This window comes from Chrysemys picta, chromosome 9 (assembly GCF_011386835.1).
Source record: "Chrysemys picta bellii isolate R12L10 chromosome 9, ASM1138683v2, whole genome shotgun sequence".
NCBI classification, from domain to species: domain Eukaryota; kingdom Metazoa; phylum Chordata; order Testudines; family Emydidae; genus Chrysemys; species Chrysemys picta.
In genome coordinates this window covers 74,594,176-74,610,832 of record NC_088799.1, presented here as the reverse complement: position 1 = coordinate 74,610,832, position 16,657 = coordinate 74,594,176, and the positions used below count along the sequence as shown (strand labels likewise).

Here is a 16,657-nt window from a genome sequence, read left to right as displayed (position 1 = left end):
ATCAACAATTTGAGAATATGTATACTGTTGATGTGATGGGCTCACAATTCTAATCTTATACAGACAATAATTGTACATTACGTTATGCTTTTAGCATTTGGTGTGAAAGTGTGTGTGTGTGTGTGTGTGTGTGTGTGTGTATGCACAAATATTTCTCTGGAATTTTGAAGTGTCTGAAATTAGAAGAGTATGAGATTTGGATCCTTTGCACTATGCATATTTAACTTATAAAATGAGCTCTTTGCTTTATTAGTGAAGTCAAAATTACTTCATTGCTGTCTTTATACAATTAGCTCCTAAGAACGATATAGAAAGTGGAGATTGGAATGGATTTATACTGTGTCTTGAGGCTTTTGCCTATTATTACATTTACACTTAAATTTTTCATATTGTATCAAGCACATGAAGAAAGAGAGAATTATTTTCAGGCAAGGATAAAAGCCATCTTTTAAGATTCGTGTCCTTAACTGCTCAGTGACAATTCCATTAACAAGTTCTGCAACATAGTGCGTGTAGTGTCAGGGAAAAGGTTTTCTGGACAACAGAGCAATACCTAAAGCTCAGGAGACCTGAGTTCTAGTTCCAGCTATGCCACTGGCCTGCAGATAACCTTGGCAAGTCATTTCAGTGCTCAGTGCCTCAGTATCACCATCTGTAAAATGGGGATAATGATACTCACCTCGTTTGCAAAGTGCTTTGCGAGTTACTGATGAAAAATGCTATGTAAGAGCTAGGTGTTATTATTCATAATAGTTTTCTCTTTCAATGAATTACTCACCATGTAACTTAATTATGGAAACTGTGTCTGTCAGTCTTTACCACAGCAGGGTGTGGTGATATCTATGTAAATTTCAGACCCTATAATTAAATTTCACTTAGCATTCAACTTTGATTGTTTCATTAGACTTCCCTGTGAGACGGACTTTTTTTCTCAAGGGAGAGTGGGTGTGGGTGGAGGAGACTTGCAGTGGTACTGCTACTGAATACAAGAGCAGATACCTGAATAGAATGTGTCGGGTGGGGGGGAGAGAAAGGGGATATTGTATTAGAACTTGGGCCCATGGTGAGGTATTGAAGGAAGGATAAACTGTTAGGAGTAGGTAATTGAGTTTGGAGCTCTGGCCACTGGTAGGCCACTAGGGAAGAGAGCACAGCTGGTAAGGGTGTGCTTTCAGGCAAGGACTGTGATTTTTTCCCCTCATTTTTGAAAAATCACTATGACAAACTTCCTTAGCAATCAGTTTACATTTTGAAGGTAGCGGGCCAGATCCTCAGTCAGTTAAAATGGGAAGAGCTCCATTGAAGTTCATGACTCTGACTTCACAAGGAAAAAGACATGAAAATGTCTGGGGTCCTGAACAACAAACACTTAATGTTATAGTGGGGTTAATCATGTGTAACATCAAGCTTGTTTGTAAACATTTGCAGGATTGGACCTTCTGCTTTGTAAAATAAAAGTTTATGGTCCAAGGACTGTTGAGATATTTCTACTTGATAAATTAATACCTCACAAACATGTATGTGTATACATTCTTTACATAATTTTGAAAATCTACTTTTAAATATTTAAGTGCCAGTGAAAGTTTAGGTCACTTAAGTACATACAAGCTGTACTTTGAACAATAATGCTTTTTTAAAAAAATATTAAACATTAGACTAAAATATTGAAAAAACATCTGGAAATGGTAGAAATCATTTAGCAAATCAGTTCTTAAAAAGTGTTCTTAGAAAATCATTTTTCCTCACTTGTTTAACTCGAGGAATATTTTATCAAATGTTAATGCTGTGAATAACTGAAGTTTCAGTTCAACGTGATTTGAAACAGCCACCTTAACAGTGGCAGGGCTACTGAGCACTGCTGTAATTATGCCATATTATATTACATCATATGGTATAATTTAGTGCTGTATAAATGTATCTTTCTTTGTCAATGTATTGCTCATCATTCTACAAATTACAAATCTGTAATGGTAAGGTAATTCATGGCTTGGACATGGTATTAAAATGATGGAGTGATTCCCATTTTGCACAATCATTGATCTTTCAGTCTTTTACATTTGGTAGTATTAATCATGTTTATTAGCTGAGTGTTACCATAAAGAATGTTGAATGTTTCTATGTGGTTACTTTCATCTTCAATTAAAATACATTTTTTTTTGCCTGCTGTCTCTATCCATTGCATCACAACAGTGTGTTACTGATTCTAATTGCAATTCAAGTTAATAAATTCTAGACAATATCAATACTGCAGATACACAGTTTCTTATCATTCTTTAATCTAATCTAAAACATCCATGATGGAAGGAAAAGGAATGTACCTAAGTTAACATTATGGCCTTTTTGTGTTCCTGAAATGTTCAACTTTTACAAATAGTTGTTTAAAGGCTTTATTTTGTGGACCAGCCTCATTGCAAAATTCTTACCACACTCTACCTTACTGTGATTTAATAAGAGGAGCATGTGATTATTCACGTGCATAACTGTCTGACATAGGGATTGCCATGAAACCAATACAAAATAAGATCTTTCCAGAAAAACAAACAGATTAGTATTACACTGTTTAATATGACATACTTTGCTTTCTCTCTTAGACATCAATTGCGGTGAACAAAAATTACATCCGAATGATACATATGAATGCCTCAAAGCTGACTATCTACAAGCTCAGTCTTTGAATCTCTCAATTATATTCAGAATTTAGCATTTAAGAGGAGCCTGGTCTGGTGCTCTGTGCACAGGACTGGAATCCAGGAGCTACTAAATTCTAATCCCGATGCTAAAATTGACCCATTCGGTGGCCCAAGGCAAATCATTTAAATTCTCTGCACATGTTTCCCCATCTATTGCTATATTAGTGCTAGCTGGTATTATTAATTTTTATTATTTTATTATTTAGCCACTCCTTGAAAAAAACTCCCACTGAGATTGTCAATGGTGAGGTCCTGTGTGTCAATTACAAAAGAAGAGTCCCTGTTTAGTTGTTATCACAACTAATTGTGAGTCCTTCCTGTTTGGGTCATTTTCTCCTTAAACATCTAGATTTCTCTGTTTCCAGAAGGGGTACACGGTGTTCTAGTTAGGTTATTTGGCCTGGTTTATGATTATTAAATTATTCATTTATTTCAGGTGCAGCACCTACATGTCTTTTGGTGCTGAGTAATCAATAAACTATGACGTATTCCAAAACAAAAATTGAGTAATTTAGGATAATAAAAAGTGTGCAGTAAAGCTAGCAAAATCTCTTCAAGGGAAGAATATGGTATTTACAATATCTTTGTACACTGTTTTGCAGGTGGGAGTGAATCCTCCTGGGATAAAGAGAAACTTCAGTCTCCTATTACAACAGGATCACAGCATGGTGTTGGTCACGCCACGCTATCAGGGCAATCCAGCCTTGGGAGTGCACATCCCCTCAGTCCTCTCCAGCAAAATCACTTGCTCACCAACAGTACGTTTACTGTCCTTATAAATAGTAAGAAGACATTCTAAGATACAGACACCTTCAGTCTTATACTGTTTGTCTGTAAAGAAGGAAAGATATACAAGAAGTTGGTAACTAATAAATAGCATGTGATAACATAATGTGCTGGAAGAATTTAGCGCGCGCGCACACACACACACACACACACACACACGTGTCGGTAAATGCAGAGGCTGTAACTTGATTAAACTATTAACCAATGAGGAGCTATTCCCCGAACTAACTGGCAGAGCCATTCCGTTGCAGAATAGCCCTGGTTTTTACAAACCTGAGGATGATGGATATTGCCCAGCCTATATCAAACTTGGGACAGATGTAATGTAAATCCCTAAAACAGAGCTCCAGGATGCTGGTTGGAAGGTGAAAAAACCCACACAGTAATTTGCCAGTTTTGCCAAAGGGGAAAAATCTCTTCCAGACACCAAATATAATTTTGGCAATAAGCATAGTCCACAGCATCCTACAAGATCCAGCATATCATATAAAGGTGGGAATGAGTGGGACTAGAACAAAGGCAAAACGTCAGCGAGCCAGCAGTGGCTAGAAACAATTCCTTCCTCTCCCTACCTCTTCAAGGAGGGTGCCAGTCAGTCAGTCTGTCATAACCCCAATCATCCAGTGATAGCAGGAATGGCTGGGACAGGTCAGAGCACACGCTGTTAGACCCATCACATGCTACCCCTCAGAGCGGGAGGAGTAATCAGCAGGTGCCTGAGTTCCTTCTCCCTGCACCACTCCCATACTTACCATTTACACACCCCAGTTAGTGAGGTTTGACGTTAGGCCTGCCTAACTAAGTCTTTTGCATTTATACTATGCAAAAGTGCAGCTAATGATTTGATTTAACATTAATGTAGGTATATCGGACTGTGAAATGAAGGACCAAGCTATAAATATCACTTCAAGATTAATTCACTGTTTAGACACACTATCATAATAGTTTTACTAATGAATTGAATGGCTTTCTTTTATTGCTAGCTCTAACTCCTTAAAAAATAAAGCTTGTGTTATTTCATACAATCAATATACTTTTTTATATATCCTAGTTTCATTGTTTTCAAATCAATAAAAGTTTTCCTGAAGCTTAATGAGTTCTGCATCACAAACAATAGCAAGTTTTCTATATGAAGGCATTTATATAAAGGTAACTAGCATTCATTTTGGTAAATATGTACCCAAATGGTGGTGGTGAATTTTGCTCTTTTTCTAAGATCTCTCCTGTTTCCTGGATTAGGTACTGTAAAAATCCTCTCCAAATTTTGGAGTCTAAAAAAGTCAAGTTCTCTACTTCTATAACTTTACTGAGGTCGATGGACTTACTCCAGCCAAAAATTGGGCCCCAAAGTTTTTGTAGTGTTTTGTAAATAAAGAATTTATTGTTCAGGCCAAAATGAAAATAGAATCAGTGTTAAAGGAAGAGGTGGGACATGATAATTGGATAAAAGATTACAGTGGGATGAAGGAATGGAAACACTGCTAAAGTGTGAAAAATCCTCATTGTTCATGTATGTATCTTAGTTCTGAGAGATTTACAAATTGATTTCAAGGACTTACTTTTCACAAGTGTATGAAATGTCTTATTCATCAGAAATACCTTATTTTTAGGACCAGATACCTTGATCGCTATCTATGTAGTGTCACTGAATTTGGTGGAGAAGCCGAGACCATTTCAATGTTTCTTATTATAGGTGCTTGTCCCCTTTCACGCTCAGTTAGGGTCTGTCATCTGATTAAATGGAGCAGACTGCAGGACTCTTACGTGCTATAGATGATTCTTTAATTTTATGTTCCTTATCTGTGGAATATGCACTTACATAACTCAGTATCTGCACATGTTTTACATATGAGGCAACTGTGGTCTTCCCTGTTTTGGTAATCTTTCCAGATATTATTCAGTATTTTTCATTCTAAGTAGTTGTCTAAAGGCTATTAAGAGGTTTATTGAATATCAGACATTATGTCTGATGATTTGCAAGTGTAAGATGTATTTCCTTTATAGTCCTCAGAAATGCTTGACGGATTGTGTCTTAAAACTGGTGATGTGCTGTTATATTCTGTTTGTAGTTTGCATTTAGTTTGCATGTCAATTGGACTTTAAGTAGACATACAACTCAAAGTGGACAGATGGTGTCTGGGAGTTTTGGAACTCTATGGAGTATGAGGAAAGATTATTAGGCTGCTACGGGAGATATACAAGGGAACAAAAGCTTATGTATATAAGCACTGAAGGGATTGTCAGTATGGTTTGAAGTAAATGGAGATGTCCATGGACTTTGTCTTGTTACTATCTTGATTAACAATGACATGGACCATCTCATAAACAAAGTAATGTGAAGCATAACACACCGCAGTGAATGGATATAATAGTGTTTGGCTGATGGCTGACCAGGGGTAGTAAGGGTGTTCAGTTTTCAGATGATTCTGCCCTTTGTGGGCAGATGGTGGTTTATGTGGGTGTTTCTGGTGTCTGGTGGACCAAAAAATTGTGTTTTGAATGAAAGAAATTACGTAAGCAAGATCAGCTCATGGTACTCTTACTGTAGGAATATAAGATGGGAAAACAATGATTTACCCTGTAATATGATAATGATTAAGGTAGAAGTACGGTAATAAACTCAGAGAAATATCTACAATAAATAGGCACGTAGTTTACAATTATGACAGGCTATACAATTATGTTATTTTCATATTTTGCCAGAGGTTAGTGATGATCATTTCTAATCTGCCTAAATTCCCTTTGCAGAAATTATTGAGCCATTTTGACTCTGTATAGTGGCAGAATTTGGTCCTGTTTGTGTTGAGAAAATCAGGTAATACTCATAGGTAAATGGGATCAGGAAGTCTCTCCTGAGAAGTCTTAAGAATTAGGTGTTACTCAAAGTCAGAGCAGTTAAAAAGGTTTCTCAGTAGTTTAGTCGGTTTGTGCAACCTAAGTGTTGTGATCATCATTGAAAACTATATGATCTATTGTAAGACAAGTGATGCAGTATATATACATGTTAAGGCAGGGGTTCTCAAACTGGGGTTCGGGACCCCTCCAGGGGTCGCAAGGTTTTACATGGGGGGTTGCGAGCTGTCAGCCTCCACCCCAAACCCTGCTTTGCCTCCAGCATTTATAATGCTGTTAAATATATAAACAAGTGTTTTTAATTTATAAGGGGGGGGGTCACACTCACAGGCTTGCTATGTGACGGGGTCACCAGTACAATAGTTTGAGAACCACTGTGTTAAGGGAACATATGGTATTGGAATCTGATTCTCATTTACACCAGGTCCACTTTACACCATTCTGGCAGTGTCAAAGAGCTTTAATGTGGACGTACATGTAATTCACTCCTTTTCCAGGCCCCTTTATACTGTCATAGCAATGTGAAATGGCTTCCGTGTAAATGAGAATTAGGTCCCTTGCCTTATGTGGAAATATTTTTTGTCTTAAACTGGAACACTGCACATCTCAATTCACAAACTTAGCTACCATCTTGTATTCAGTCCTTACTGGTCTAATTGTATTCAATAACACATCAAAATCTGGTCTCAAATTGCTGCATATATGTGATACTCAATAATGTTAACGGGAGTTAAGTGTATACACTGGTGACAGAATAGACTACTGTATATATTCGTTCATAAGCCGAATATTTTTGGTAAAAAAGTGACGCATCAAAGAGCAGGGGTTGGCTTATAAACGGGTCTACACCAAAATGTGATGATTTTAAACTCTATGAAATCATTGGATTGAATATCTAATACATTGTCATTTTGTTTACCCGGAGCGTCTGCAGGCATGGAGCCCCTCAGCTCCCTGTGGCCATGGTTCGCCACTTCCATTGGCTGGGAACGGCAAACCGTGGACACTGGGAGCTGAGGGGCTCCGTGCCTGTGAACACTCCAGGTAAACAAAACATGCAGGCCTGCCAGTGGCTTACCCTAATGGGCCAGGAGCCAAAGTTCGCCAACCCCTGAAATATAGGGTCGGCTTATGAAAGGGTCATACATTTTTTGGTATTTTTACCTAACCATCTTGGGGGGTTGGCTTATAAATGAATGGGCTAATGAACGAGTATATATGGTAAATTAATTAACTTACCCCTTGATCTGTTTTAATATAATTGTAAGAATTTCTGCATGTCCCATGGATTTTTACATTGCTGATTAAAGGGATCATTGAGCTTGCAGATTGTGGCATACCTGTTTTGTTAATATTGCCTGTTTGTTTACAGCTAGATTTGTCTTTCATTAATGCAGTACATATAGTCCTCTTATGGAATGCAAATACCATTAGCATGAGGCATTCTCCCTGACTTCTTAATTATTTTAAATGGCAATGTCGTATTAGTTGTATAAATTTCAAACCCATAATAACGACAACCTAGACTAATTACTCTTTCTGTAGTATGATAGCTACGCTCTTGAGCTAAAGTGTTGGATTATGAAATGAGAGACTAACAAACCATCATGCCCACCATCTCTTTTAGGGATAGAGCTGCCATTTATGATGATGCCCCATCCTCTCCTCCCAGTCAGCCTACCTCCTGCTTCAGTTGCAATGGCAATGAACCAGATGAACCACCTCAATACTATTGCTAACATGGCTGCTGCAGCCCAGATGCATAGTCCTCTTTCCAGAGCAGGGGCGTCTGTTATTAAGGTAAGAGTGCAATATTTGATTTAGAAAACAATGATTTATGGATAAAAAACACACTCCCAGTGGCATTATACTGATTCCTTGGGAACATAAGTGAACAGCTATGTGTTTGTACAGCAGCTAGCACACTGGGTCCAGGTTCCTGGCGGGAGTTTCTAGGTGCTATTGCAGTATCAATAAATATTGATAACAACAATCACTAAGCAAATAAAGAAAAAGTAGCTCTGCTACTGATGCAAGTATGTAATATTATTAAAAACAGATACTAACATGGATTTTAAAGGAAAGTGCTACAGGTGATCCCAGGAATTCTAGTGCAGTGAGCCTTACTTCAGTATCTGAGAAAAAGTTTAGAAAATCATTAAAAGGACTTTAATTACTATAATACGAGATAGGACTTCTGCTTCTTTAAATGATGGATAAAATGTACTTAGACGTTCAAAAGACTTTTGATAAAGACTCTTGCAAGTAGGCTATTAGGAAAATTTGGTAACCACCTTGAAAGAGCAAGTCCGGTCATGGATTAAATTCTCAGAGGAAAGAGATTAGAAATGGGAGTGTGAAGGATCAAGACTGATGGATTATATTGAAGAGCAGGTAGCTACAATGTGGACATTTTTTGTAAAATTTCAGAAAAATGGCTTCTATCACCTTTTTATTTGCACAAAAAATAAAAAGGGTTTTTTGTCAGTTTTAATATTTGAGCATGTGTGTTTCTCTAGCAATTTTGAAAAATGTAAAAAAAGTTTAGAAATTGTAGCACTATTATGGGGTAATTATATTCCCATTTTCTGTCTCTGGGTTTGTGTGTGTGTGTGTGTGAAAATATTATTTTAAATGTTAGGATTATTAGGTCCTAATTCTCTGTTGCTTTGCCTCTTGTATAATCATTTTCACTTGCACAAAGTAGGTGTTAAATGCTTCCATTTTGGCAATCGGGGGTTCTGATTTTTATTCCTGGCTCTTCTACTGACTTCCTGAATGGAATCTCTCAATATTATCCCCATTTTATAGAAGGGGAAATTGGCCCACAGCTTCCCTTACCACCTGTGGGGTGGGGGGTGTAATACCTCTGCAGCAGCAGTAGGTCCTGGAGGCATTCTAGCCAGAATTACTCCTGTCTGATGTAGGGAGATATGCAATGAGTGGCCACTGCCGCAGCCTTTCACAGGATACAGCATGCATCCTTTGCTATGTTGGTCTGTTTGGGGGTGTTTAGTGATGCCTTCCTCCCCTTTGTGTTCTGACTGCACAATGACTAAGACTGTGGCTGCCCCTTGTGTAAGTGTTCAAGGGAAGATGAAAGACTCCCTGTGTTCTGTCCTTGCTTCGTGCACCACAGTCTGGTCCTGAATGACTGTAAAGTGCAATGGGATTCTCAGATTAAATTAACTATATACAAGCAAAGTATTGTTTTTGTCATTATTCATTATTCTGTTGTTATATCACACCGGCTTGATACTCTTTAAATCCATGTAATACGAATGAATAAAACTGACCATGTTTTTAAATATATCATAATTATGACATTATATGGCTACTTAAAATGTAAAACTGAATTGAAGATACTGTTTACCTAATTCCATTATTAGACATCTAAAATACCATTTAGCCCATTTCCTATTAGTTTGTGAATGGGCTGATTTAAAAGGGATTTGAATGAAGTCATCATGCTTTTTATATCATATCTGCCATTTAGAAATAAGCTGTCCTACCAAAATATGCATGATCAGCAAAGTTAACATTTAGTGCTCCAGAAAGAAATGTCATAACTATGAAATTTGATTTCTTCTTGACAGGAACACTATAAATTAGGCAGTCACAATGGCCAGACTCACAAAGCCTTCTTTGCCATCTATAATATAATCTAATGTGATTACAGTGGCACCTGCTAACGCTGCTATAGTTAAGGGTCTGTCAATGTCTTCCATTATAAATCCCTACTTTCAGGGATTTACAGCTCAGCTGTAAAAACTTGCTCCAACTGAAACTTGGCTAAAAATTTTCAGAACTATCTGTTCAGTTAAGTTACAAGAGTACAAAATAAATGAAGTAGTATGCTGTGATCCAATACTGTTTTGGCGTGTCTGTAATTTAAAAAAAAAATCTATTCATTGACATTATTTTCAGATCTCTAGACCATATGGTTGAATAGGTCCTTTATACATAAACTAAAACTTTTTTTCTTCTGAATTTTATGGAGCAGTTCTACACCAAGGCTATAAGTACTTTTCAGTCAGATTTTTATTATACAATGGATCCATAATATGCAAATACATATGACTATTAATATGCATTCACAGCATATAGTACACATAAAGGAGTCGTTAAGGTTTATGCTGAAAATACATATTAAATAGAATGCTCAAAATATTGCTAAATCTTTTTCATGTCCATTAAAATAATATTGGGTGCAAAGGAGCTGAGCATTCACAGTATATAAATGGATGCCAAGTGCCACTCATTCAATGCCACAACTCAGTGAGCATACAACTCAAGGTCTGTGTTAAAGATTTCAGAACCTTACTGATAAGATTTTGAACCTTTTACCCAGACCAGGGTCTTCATCCTAATTGTTCCCATGCAGGGGCGGCTCCAGACACCAGCGCACCAAATGCGTGCCTGGGGCAGCAAGCCGCGGGGAGCGGCCTGCCGGTCGCCGTGAGGCTTCGGCAGCAATTTGGCAGCGGGTACGCCGAAGGCGTGGGACCGGCGGACCTCCCGCAGGCATGCCACCGAAGGCTGCCTCACTGCCGTGCTTGGGGCATCAAAATACATAGAGCCGCCGCTGTTCCCATGGGTGAAATCAGGCCTGCAGGGTTGCAGAGTGCCCTCCACCTATATCCAGCAATGAGGTCTGGACGCTCCAGTGGTGTCGCCAAACCAGAATAGGCCTTCAGCCCCCCAATTTATACAACCCACGCTCAGATAGGCTACAGAAATTAACTGTAAGGATCCAGTTCTTTTCTGCACCAAGCTTCACTGAGCACAGGAGAACTAGGAAGAATCCCATTAGGGAGCCAGTTATAGGTTCCTGTTTGTCAAGCTCCAGCTATTCCTCTGCTAGCCCTGCTGTAAGTTAGAGCAACCTTGGGCCCTAACTTACTCCAGCTGGCTATGGTCTCCAGAGCAACATACTCAAACTGCGATTTTGGCACAGCAGAATTGTGGCCTGCAGACCCCTGACATATACTTTACACTAGGGTAGATGTTTGGATGTGGGATCTAGCTCCACTGGATTTACACCAGTCGAGCCGCAATTCTCAGCGGGCAGCTGCAGCCAGGTTCTGGCTCATTTGCTTACGCAGTACAAAGAAGCCAGAACAGGGGGAGGAAATCTGGTCCTAAATTCTGTATAGATATCATCATAGAAACTGTTTTTCCTCCTACCTCACTGGGTAAACTAGGAGCCGGCTTATCCAGAAATTGCTTAATGACTTTTATGGCCAGAAGGGTACTGTGATCATGTAATTAAAGACTGTATCATAATGCATACACACAAAGTGTCAGAATGAAGATTGCTTGGAAAGTCTTCATTCTGGTATTTCCTAGCTTTTGATTGCTTTACTTTACAACCTTCATAATGTTCTTTTCATGTAGGGGTTTTCATGTAATTTCCTATGTTTTTAAAAACTTAAATATTAACAAAACAAAAATGCCATCATCTGGAATCATATTGACCCCACATCAATAGGGCTGGGATCTTTAGATCCTCAGCACAGTCCTCTGTTGTTTGAGCCAACATAGTAACTGGTGGCAGTAGAAGTCTGGTGTCGTATATGTGGACCTGCCACTAGAGCAGGGTGGAGACACAAAAACCAGTGGGTTTCACTGCTCTTTACAAGACAGGAAAAGAATGTTTAGACTCAGGAGTAATTGGTTCAATTCCAGTTTCTGTAGGGGAGTGTGCTCGAGTGATTAAAGACCATTCTGCTCTGCCCCAACCTCTCCCTATCTCCTTCTGCCCCATCCAACCTCTCCTCCGTTCCTTCTCCTCTCCCCTCTCCTGCTACCATCCTTCTCCTGCCCCCGTCCCCTCTCCTACCCATCCAACTCCTGTCCCTTTCTTCCCCTGCTCCTGTTCCTTTCCCCCCGCCCACCCTCCTGCCCGCCGATTGCTTTAACCCACCCTCCCTGTTTGCAGATGGTGGAGGATTGTAGAGACTCAAGACTACTGTGTTCAATACCAGGTTCTGGAAGGGGGTGTGATCCAGTGATTATAGATCCTTCCTTTTGCCTCTGTGGCAATACACACAGAGACAATATTGCTTCTCAGCAAAACTGTTGTAAGAATGTTTTAACATGGGGAAACATCATATTTTCCCTAATCTCATTCTCAGAAATGGTTCAACTATTTTAGCTGAAATTCTCTCCCACCCTCTACACTCCCCTAACCTAACTCATTTACTCATTCATCCTCGGGTGGAAGCCTGACGTGGAAAATTTAACCCAAAGCAGTTGTAAAGGATGTATGACATAAATTTTAAATTCCCTAATGAGAAAAAAGATGGGCTATGTAATCATTACTGGGCAGTGCTGTTTTCTGTGGGCTGTATAACTCTTACACTCAGTATTTATTTATTTACTGACAGAGAGAAAAAAAATCTCCCAACCTCAAAATTCTCAAAAACAGTTCCCCAAAATACAAAAACACAGATATATTTTAAGGATTAATACACGTTTACTTTTTCCTCTCTATGCCCACCCAACATTTTGAAATACTTTCAGAATAAAGTTCAACTTTTTAAATCTAAATGTATGAAAATTATAACTTTTGATCACATTTATTTTTATTCTTTTCCGTCTTATAGAATTAATTCATTGTTGCCAACTTGTAGATGAAATGTTTGCTGGAATGTCAGGGAAAGATCATACAACAGAGAAAGTAATTTGAGATAACTTTTTTCATGGCTAATTTGAACAGCTGAGTCCATTGCAAGAAAGCAGAGGATGTGCAGTCATATATCTTTTTATCCATTGCCATGCAGGTTACTGCAATGTTTGGACATACTCAGATGTCTATAATCTTATTTAGCCTTGTTTCATTTAAACTACTATTTTATCTCTCATACGCCTTTTCCCAACATCAAGTATGTATTGTTTATTAACATTGGGAACTGCATGTTTCCAACATAAAGGGGAACCCGTGAATGCTTGCGTTGATTCTGAAGGTGGAAAAGACATTATAAGTTGCAAACATAATTGCTTTTCCCCCCAGAGTTAGCATGGTAATATTGTTAGGCCAAACACATAGCCTTTAGTTCTGGCTCAGATCCTTTTAGCATTGGCTCAGCCATTAGCATTTGAAGTTACTAGCTAATATAGTTATTACATAACTATAATATAGCTATAACATCATTAGGCCTGGGAGTGTCCTTTCTTCATTCAGTTATAGCTCTGGACATGGCAGAATTCAAAGGACCAAGGATATATATGATGATTCACCTGCACAAAAGCCAGTCCATTATTAGTCAGTTTTACACCTTTGCACATTGACAATACTGATAAACAAATTTAATGGCAACTGTGTAATATACGGGTGAAAGCTGCTATTGTTTTCCCTCTGATTACTAATTTAAGAAACACCAAAGTGGGAAGCTCTTGTTTGGCTGTTTACCAATACCATCTGATTAGCTGTGATTTTTTTTGTTTGTTTGTTTGGCTGAGCAGCTGGCAATTAATGAATTGATAGGAAATAGTCACAAGACGGTGGAATTAGCAAGTGAACATCTGGTATTAAAAATTAGTAAACACAGAAGAGGGTTTTTTTTGTGATTTCTTAAATTCAGTAGGAAAATAAATACTAGTTGACTACTACTGAAATGTTTGGTGCACACAATTAAAAATATGACTGCACTATACATGGAATAAGTATATTGTGTGTGAGTTCATTTCAGATAAGAGTTGGAGCAGAAGATAGTTGGATCCAGCTGACTCTTTGGCAGGCATCCAGCCACATCTCAGTCATTCTTTTTCCTTATTTAAAATGTGATCCCCAGTTCTTGTATGAATTGCACTTCTCACAACTCTAGCTCTGGAGACTAGGGGAGATACTGAGTCTGCCGATCTCTTTGCCTATTCCCCTCAGCCATATCAAGGTCTTCCGAGTTTTGAGCCTGGTATCTACTTACCCAAGGAACACAAGTCCAGAGGTTTCTCCTGAGCTATCATCTCTCTCAGGGATTGGTGTGCAGTCCAGCCGTACATTGATCTGACATGATTTCTGCTTTAGGCTGAGCCAGAATTATTATCTGTGTTGTAAATGTGGAAATGCACGTTATGCTTTACCTCCAGCTATAATGCGTTAGTTTAGGACCATAAAGTTTAGAACAAGTATTAAACATTTTTAATAGAAACTAAAATAATCATAATGCTAAATTAAGGTCCAACTGGAAGAGAAATATGAATCCTGATATTAGCTGATATCAAATGATAATTATATTATTTGGTAACTAAAACAGTAGTGTTTGTATATTTCCTATTTTAATCTTGGGTAAAGGCAATGGTAGGCCTTCGAAGTAGAAAAACTGCCAGATCTGTACAAAAGATGGATATTGAGCAGGCATCCAAGCTGAATCTCCACCCCGCCCCTTCATATCTCTGCATTGCGTATACCACTTTTGAGGAGACATTTGAGGGTGCGGAAGTGGTTGCAGGATTTGTTGCCCCTATTTCAGTCCTGATGCAATTTAGCAGCCACAGAATGAGCTTCTGAGCTGTCCTATATCCTGCATGTGGGTTCTGCAACTTCACCCTCTATGTGGTTTGACACACAAAGCCCATTTACTTGGTGACTGTGGAGGTTTGGGGTGAATTTCTCCTGAACTGTTTTGAGAGTCTGAACGATGGTTAAGCTGGCCTTGAGGAAGGCAAGTATAATACTGTAGAAACTCTAATTGGGACTAGTGCACAAATAAGTAAAAAAGTTATTCTTCAAGGATCTATGAATTACGGTTCTTCCAATAAGTTCAGCAGCTCCAAGTTTATTCTCGGATTAGTGGCAAATACTTATCTGGAACTTAAAACCAACAATAGCCCACCACATTTTTCCCTGCCCCCATTTTCATTAGCAAAGTCTGTTATGTTCCAAGCTGTCTTGCCATTATAGAGCCCTGTAGAGTACAGAAGGAGCACATCAATTAAATATGAAATATCAAGACAAATGTATGAATAAAATATCCAGCATTCAGACAAATGTCCAAAACCTGCTTGTCAGCAATGAAATGCCATTAAATCCTTTAGGAGCTCATTAATAGATTAACATTTGGAAGAGTAATTAAAGCTACATTGGAACTGAAAATAAATAAAAATAAAAAGGCAAATCCAACAGCATAGCTCTTCTAAAATTCTTGACATATAAGATGAGAATCAATACTATAAAATATTAGCGATAAGGAATTAAAGTTAAGGTGATTATGTCAAAAATTGGTAAGCCGTTCATATATACTTCTAATACAATTATTGTGGATGTAACTGTTATGTTAGTGCTTCACATTTCTTGTATGGAATAGCACCTCACAAGGGATGCAAAAGGGATACTGAGGTGAAAGCAAGGATGTCCCTGAAAATTGGAAGAGCTGATGACTTTAGTGCTATTAACCTAAATCATAACTAAAAGTAACTATGTCAAGCTTTGTAGCTACATTTTCTGAGCCAAAGCAAGATGCTGTCCTTTAGTAAGACAGAAATATATCGTCCTTCAAAAGGATTTAATACTGCAAAAGTCTTTTTTGAGAATTTATGGTACAGCTCTGTTAAGAGAAGAGAAATATAAGATATATAAAGTAGGTATTTCAGATAGATAAATAGATGAGATCTTCAGACATGTTTTAATTCTTTCATCAAATTTCCAAATCTGTAAATTATCTCTCTAATTCAGTACATTATAACCTGGTTTATGAATTTTGAAAAATGTGAAAACAAATTGAACTTAGGAAATATGGCATTATTTTAGAAGTAGTATTCTTCTGATACTATAAATATAACGACTGCAGAAGCAGGCTGGACTGCAGCCTGTAGTGGAACTTCAGCTATTTTTAATAGAAAAAAATAAAATATATGAACAGTAACAGGTTTGTAAAATTCATAAATGACATAAAATGAAGTCATAATTGTGTAAAAAAAATTAAGATTTTAGATTTGCAATTTTCCCATTTTAAATTCCCTCTTTGATTTGTTACAAATACTGTTAACCCTGTGTTTAGAAAATGGTGAGGACATTATCACTTGTGTTCTCATTTGTAATAAAATAGATTAACTTGCTGTGAAATTTTAACTAGGCTGAGACACAACAGTAGCTGCCTAATGAACCAGAGCACATTGCTGTTAAGTAGCTAAATAGATGCATACTGATTACAGGACTGAAAAATGGATCTGTTTACTTGCAAAGAAGAAACTGTTCATAGTGCTATTCATTATGGTAGGAGAAACTCATACATTTCCAAACAAACACTTAGAAATAGACCATTTCTCAACCAATATCCAGGCTCAGGTGATAATATTCTATCCTCATTTATAGTACATATGATGTA

At 37.9% G+C, this 16,657-nt stretch overlaps 1 protein-coding gene across 14 annotated transcripts in view; it reads left to right on the top strand.

Moving 5' to 3' along the window:
- The window catches only part of DACH2 (dachshund family transcription factor 2), a 493,803-nt gene that overhangs the window by 394,530 nt on the left and 82,616 nt on the right, over positions 1–16,657 (top strand). For 6 of the 14 annotated variants that reach the window (XM_065557228.1, XM_042853319.2, XM_024103747.3 and 3 more), the window contains 2 exons: positions 3,293–3,472; positions 7,957–8,129. In XM_065557228.1, the coding sequence (XP_065413300.1) occupies positions 3,293–3,472; positions 7,957–8,129 (353 nt within the window). The remainder of the gene's footprint in view (positions 1–3,292; positions 3,473–7,956; positions 8,130–16,657) is intronic. The other 8 variants (XM_042853321.2, XM_042853320.2, XM_008166521.4 and 5 more) reach the window with 2 other exon arrangements.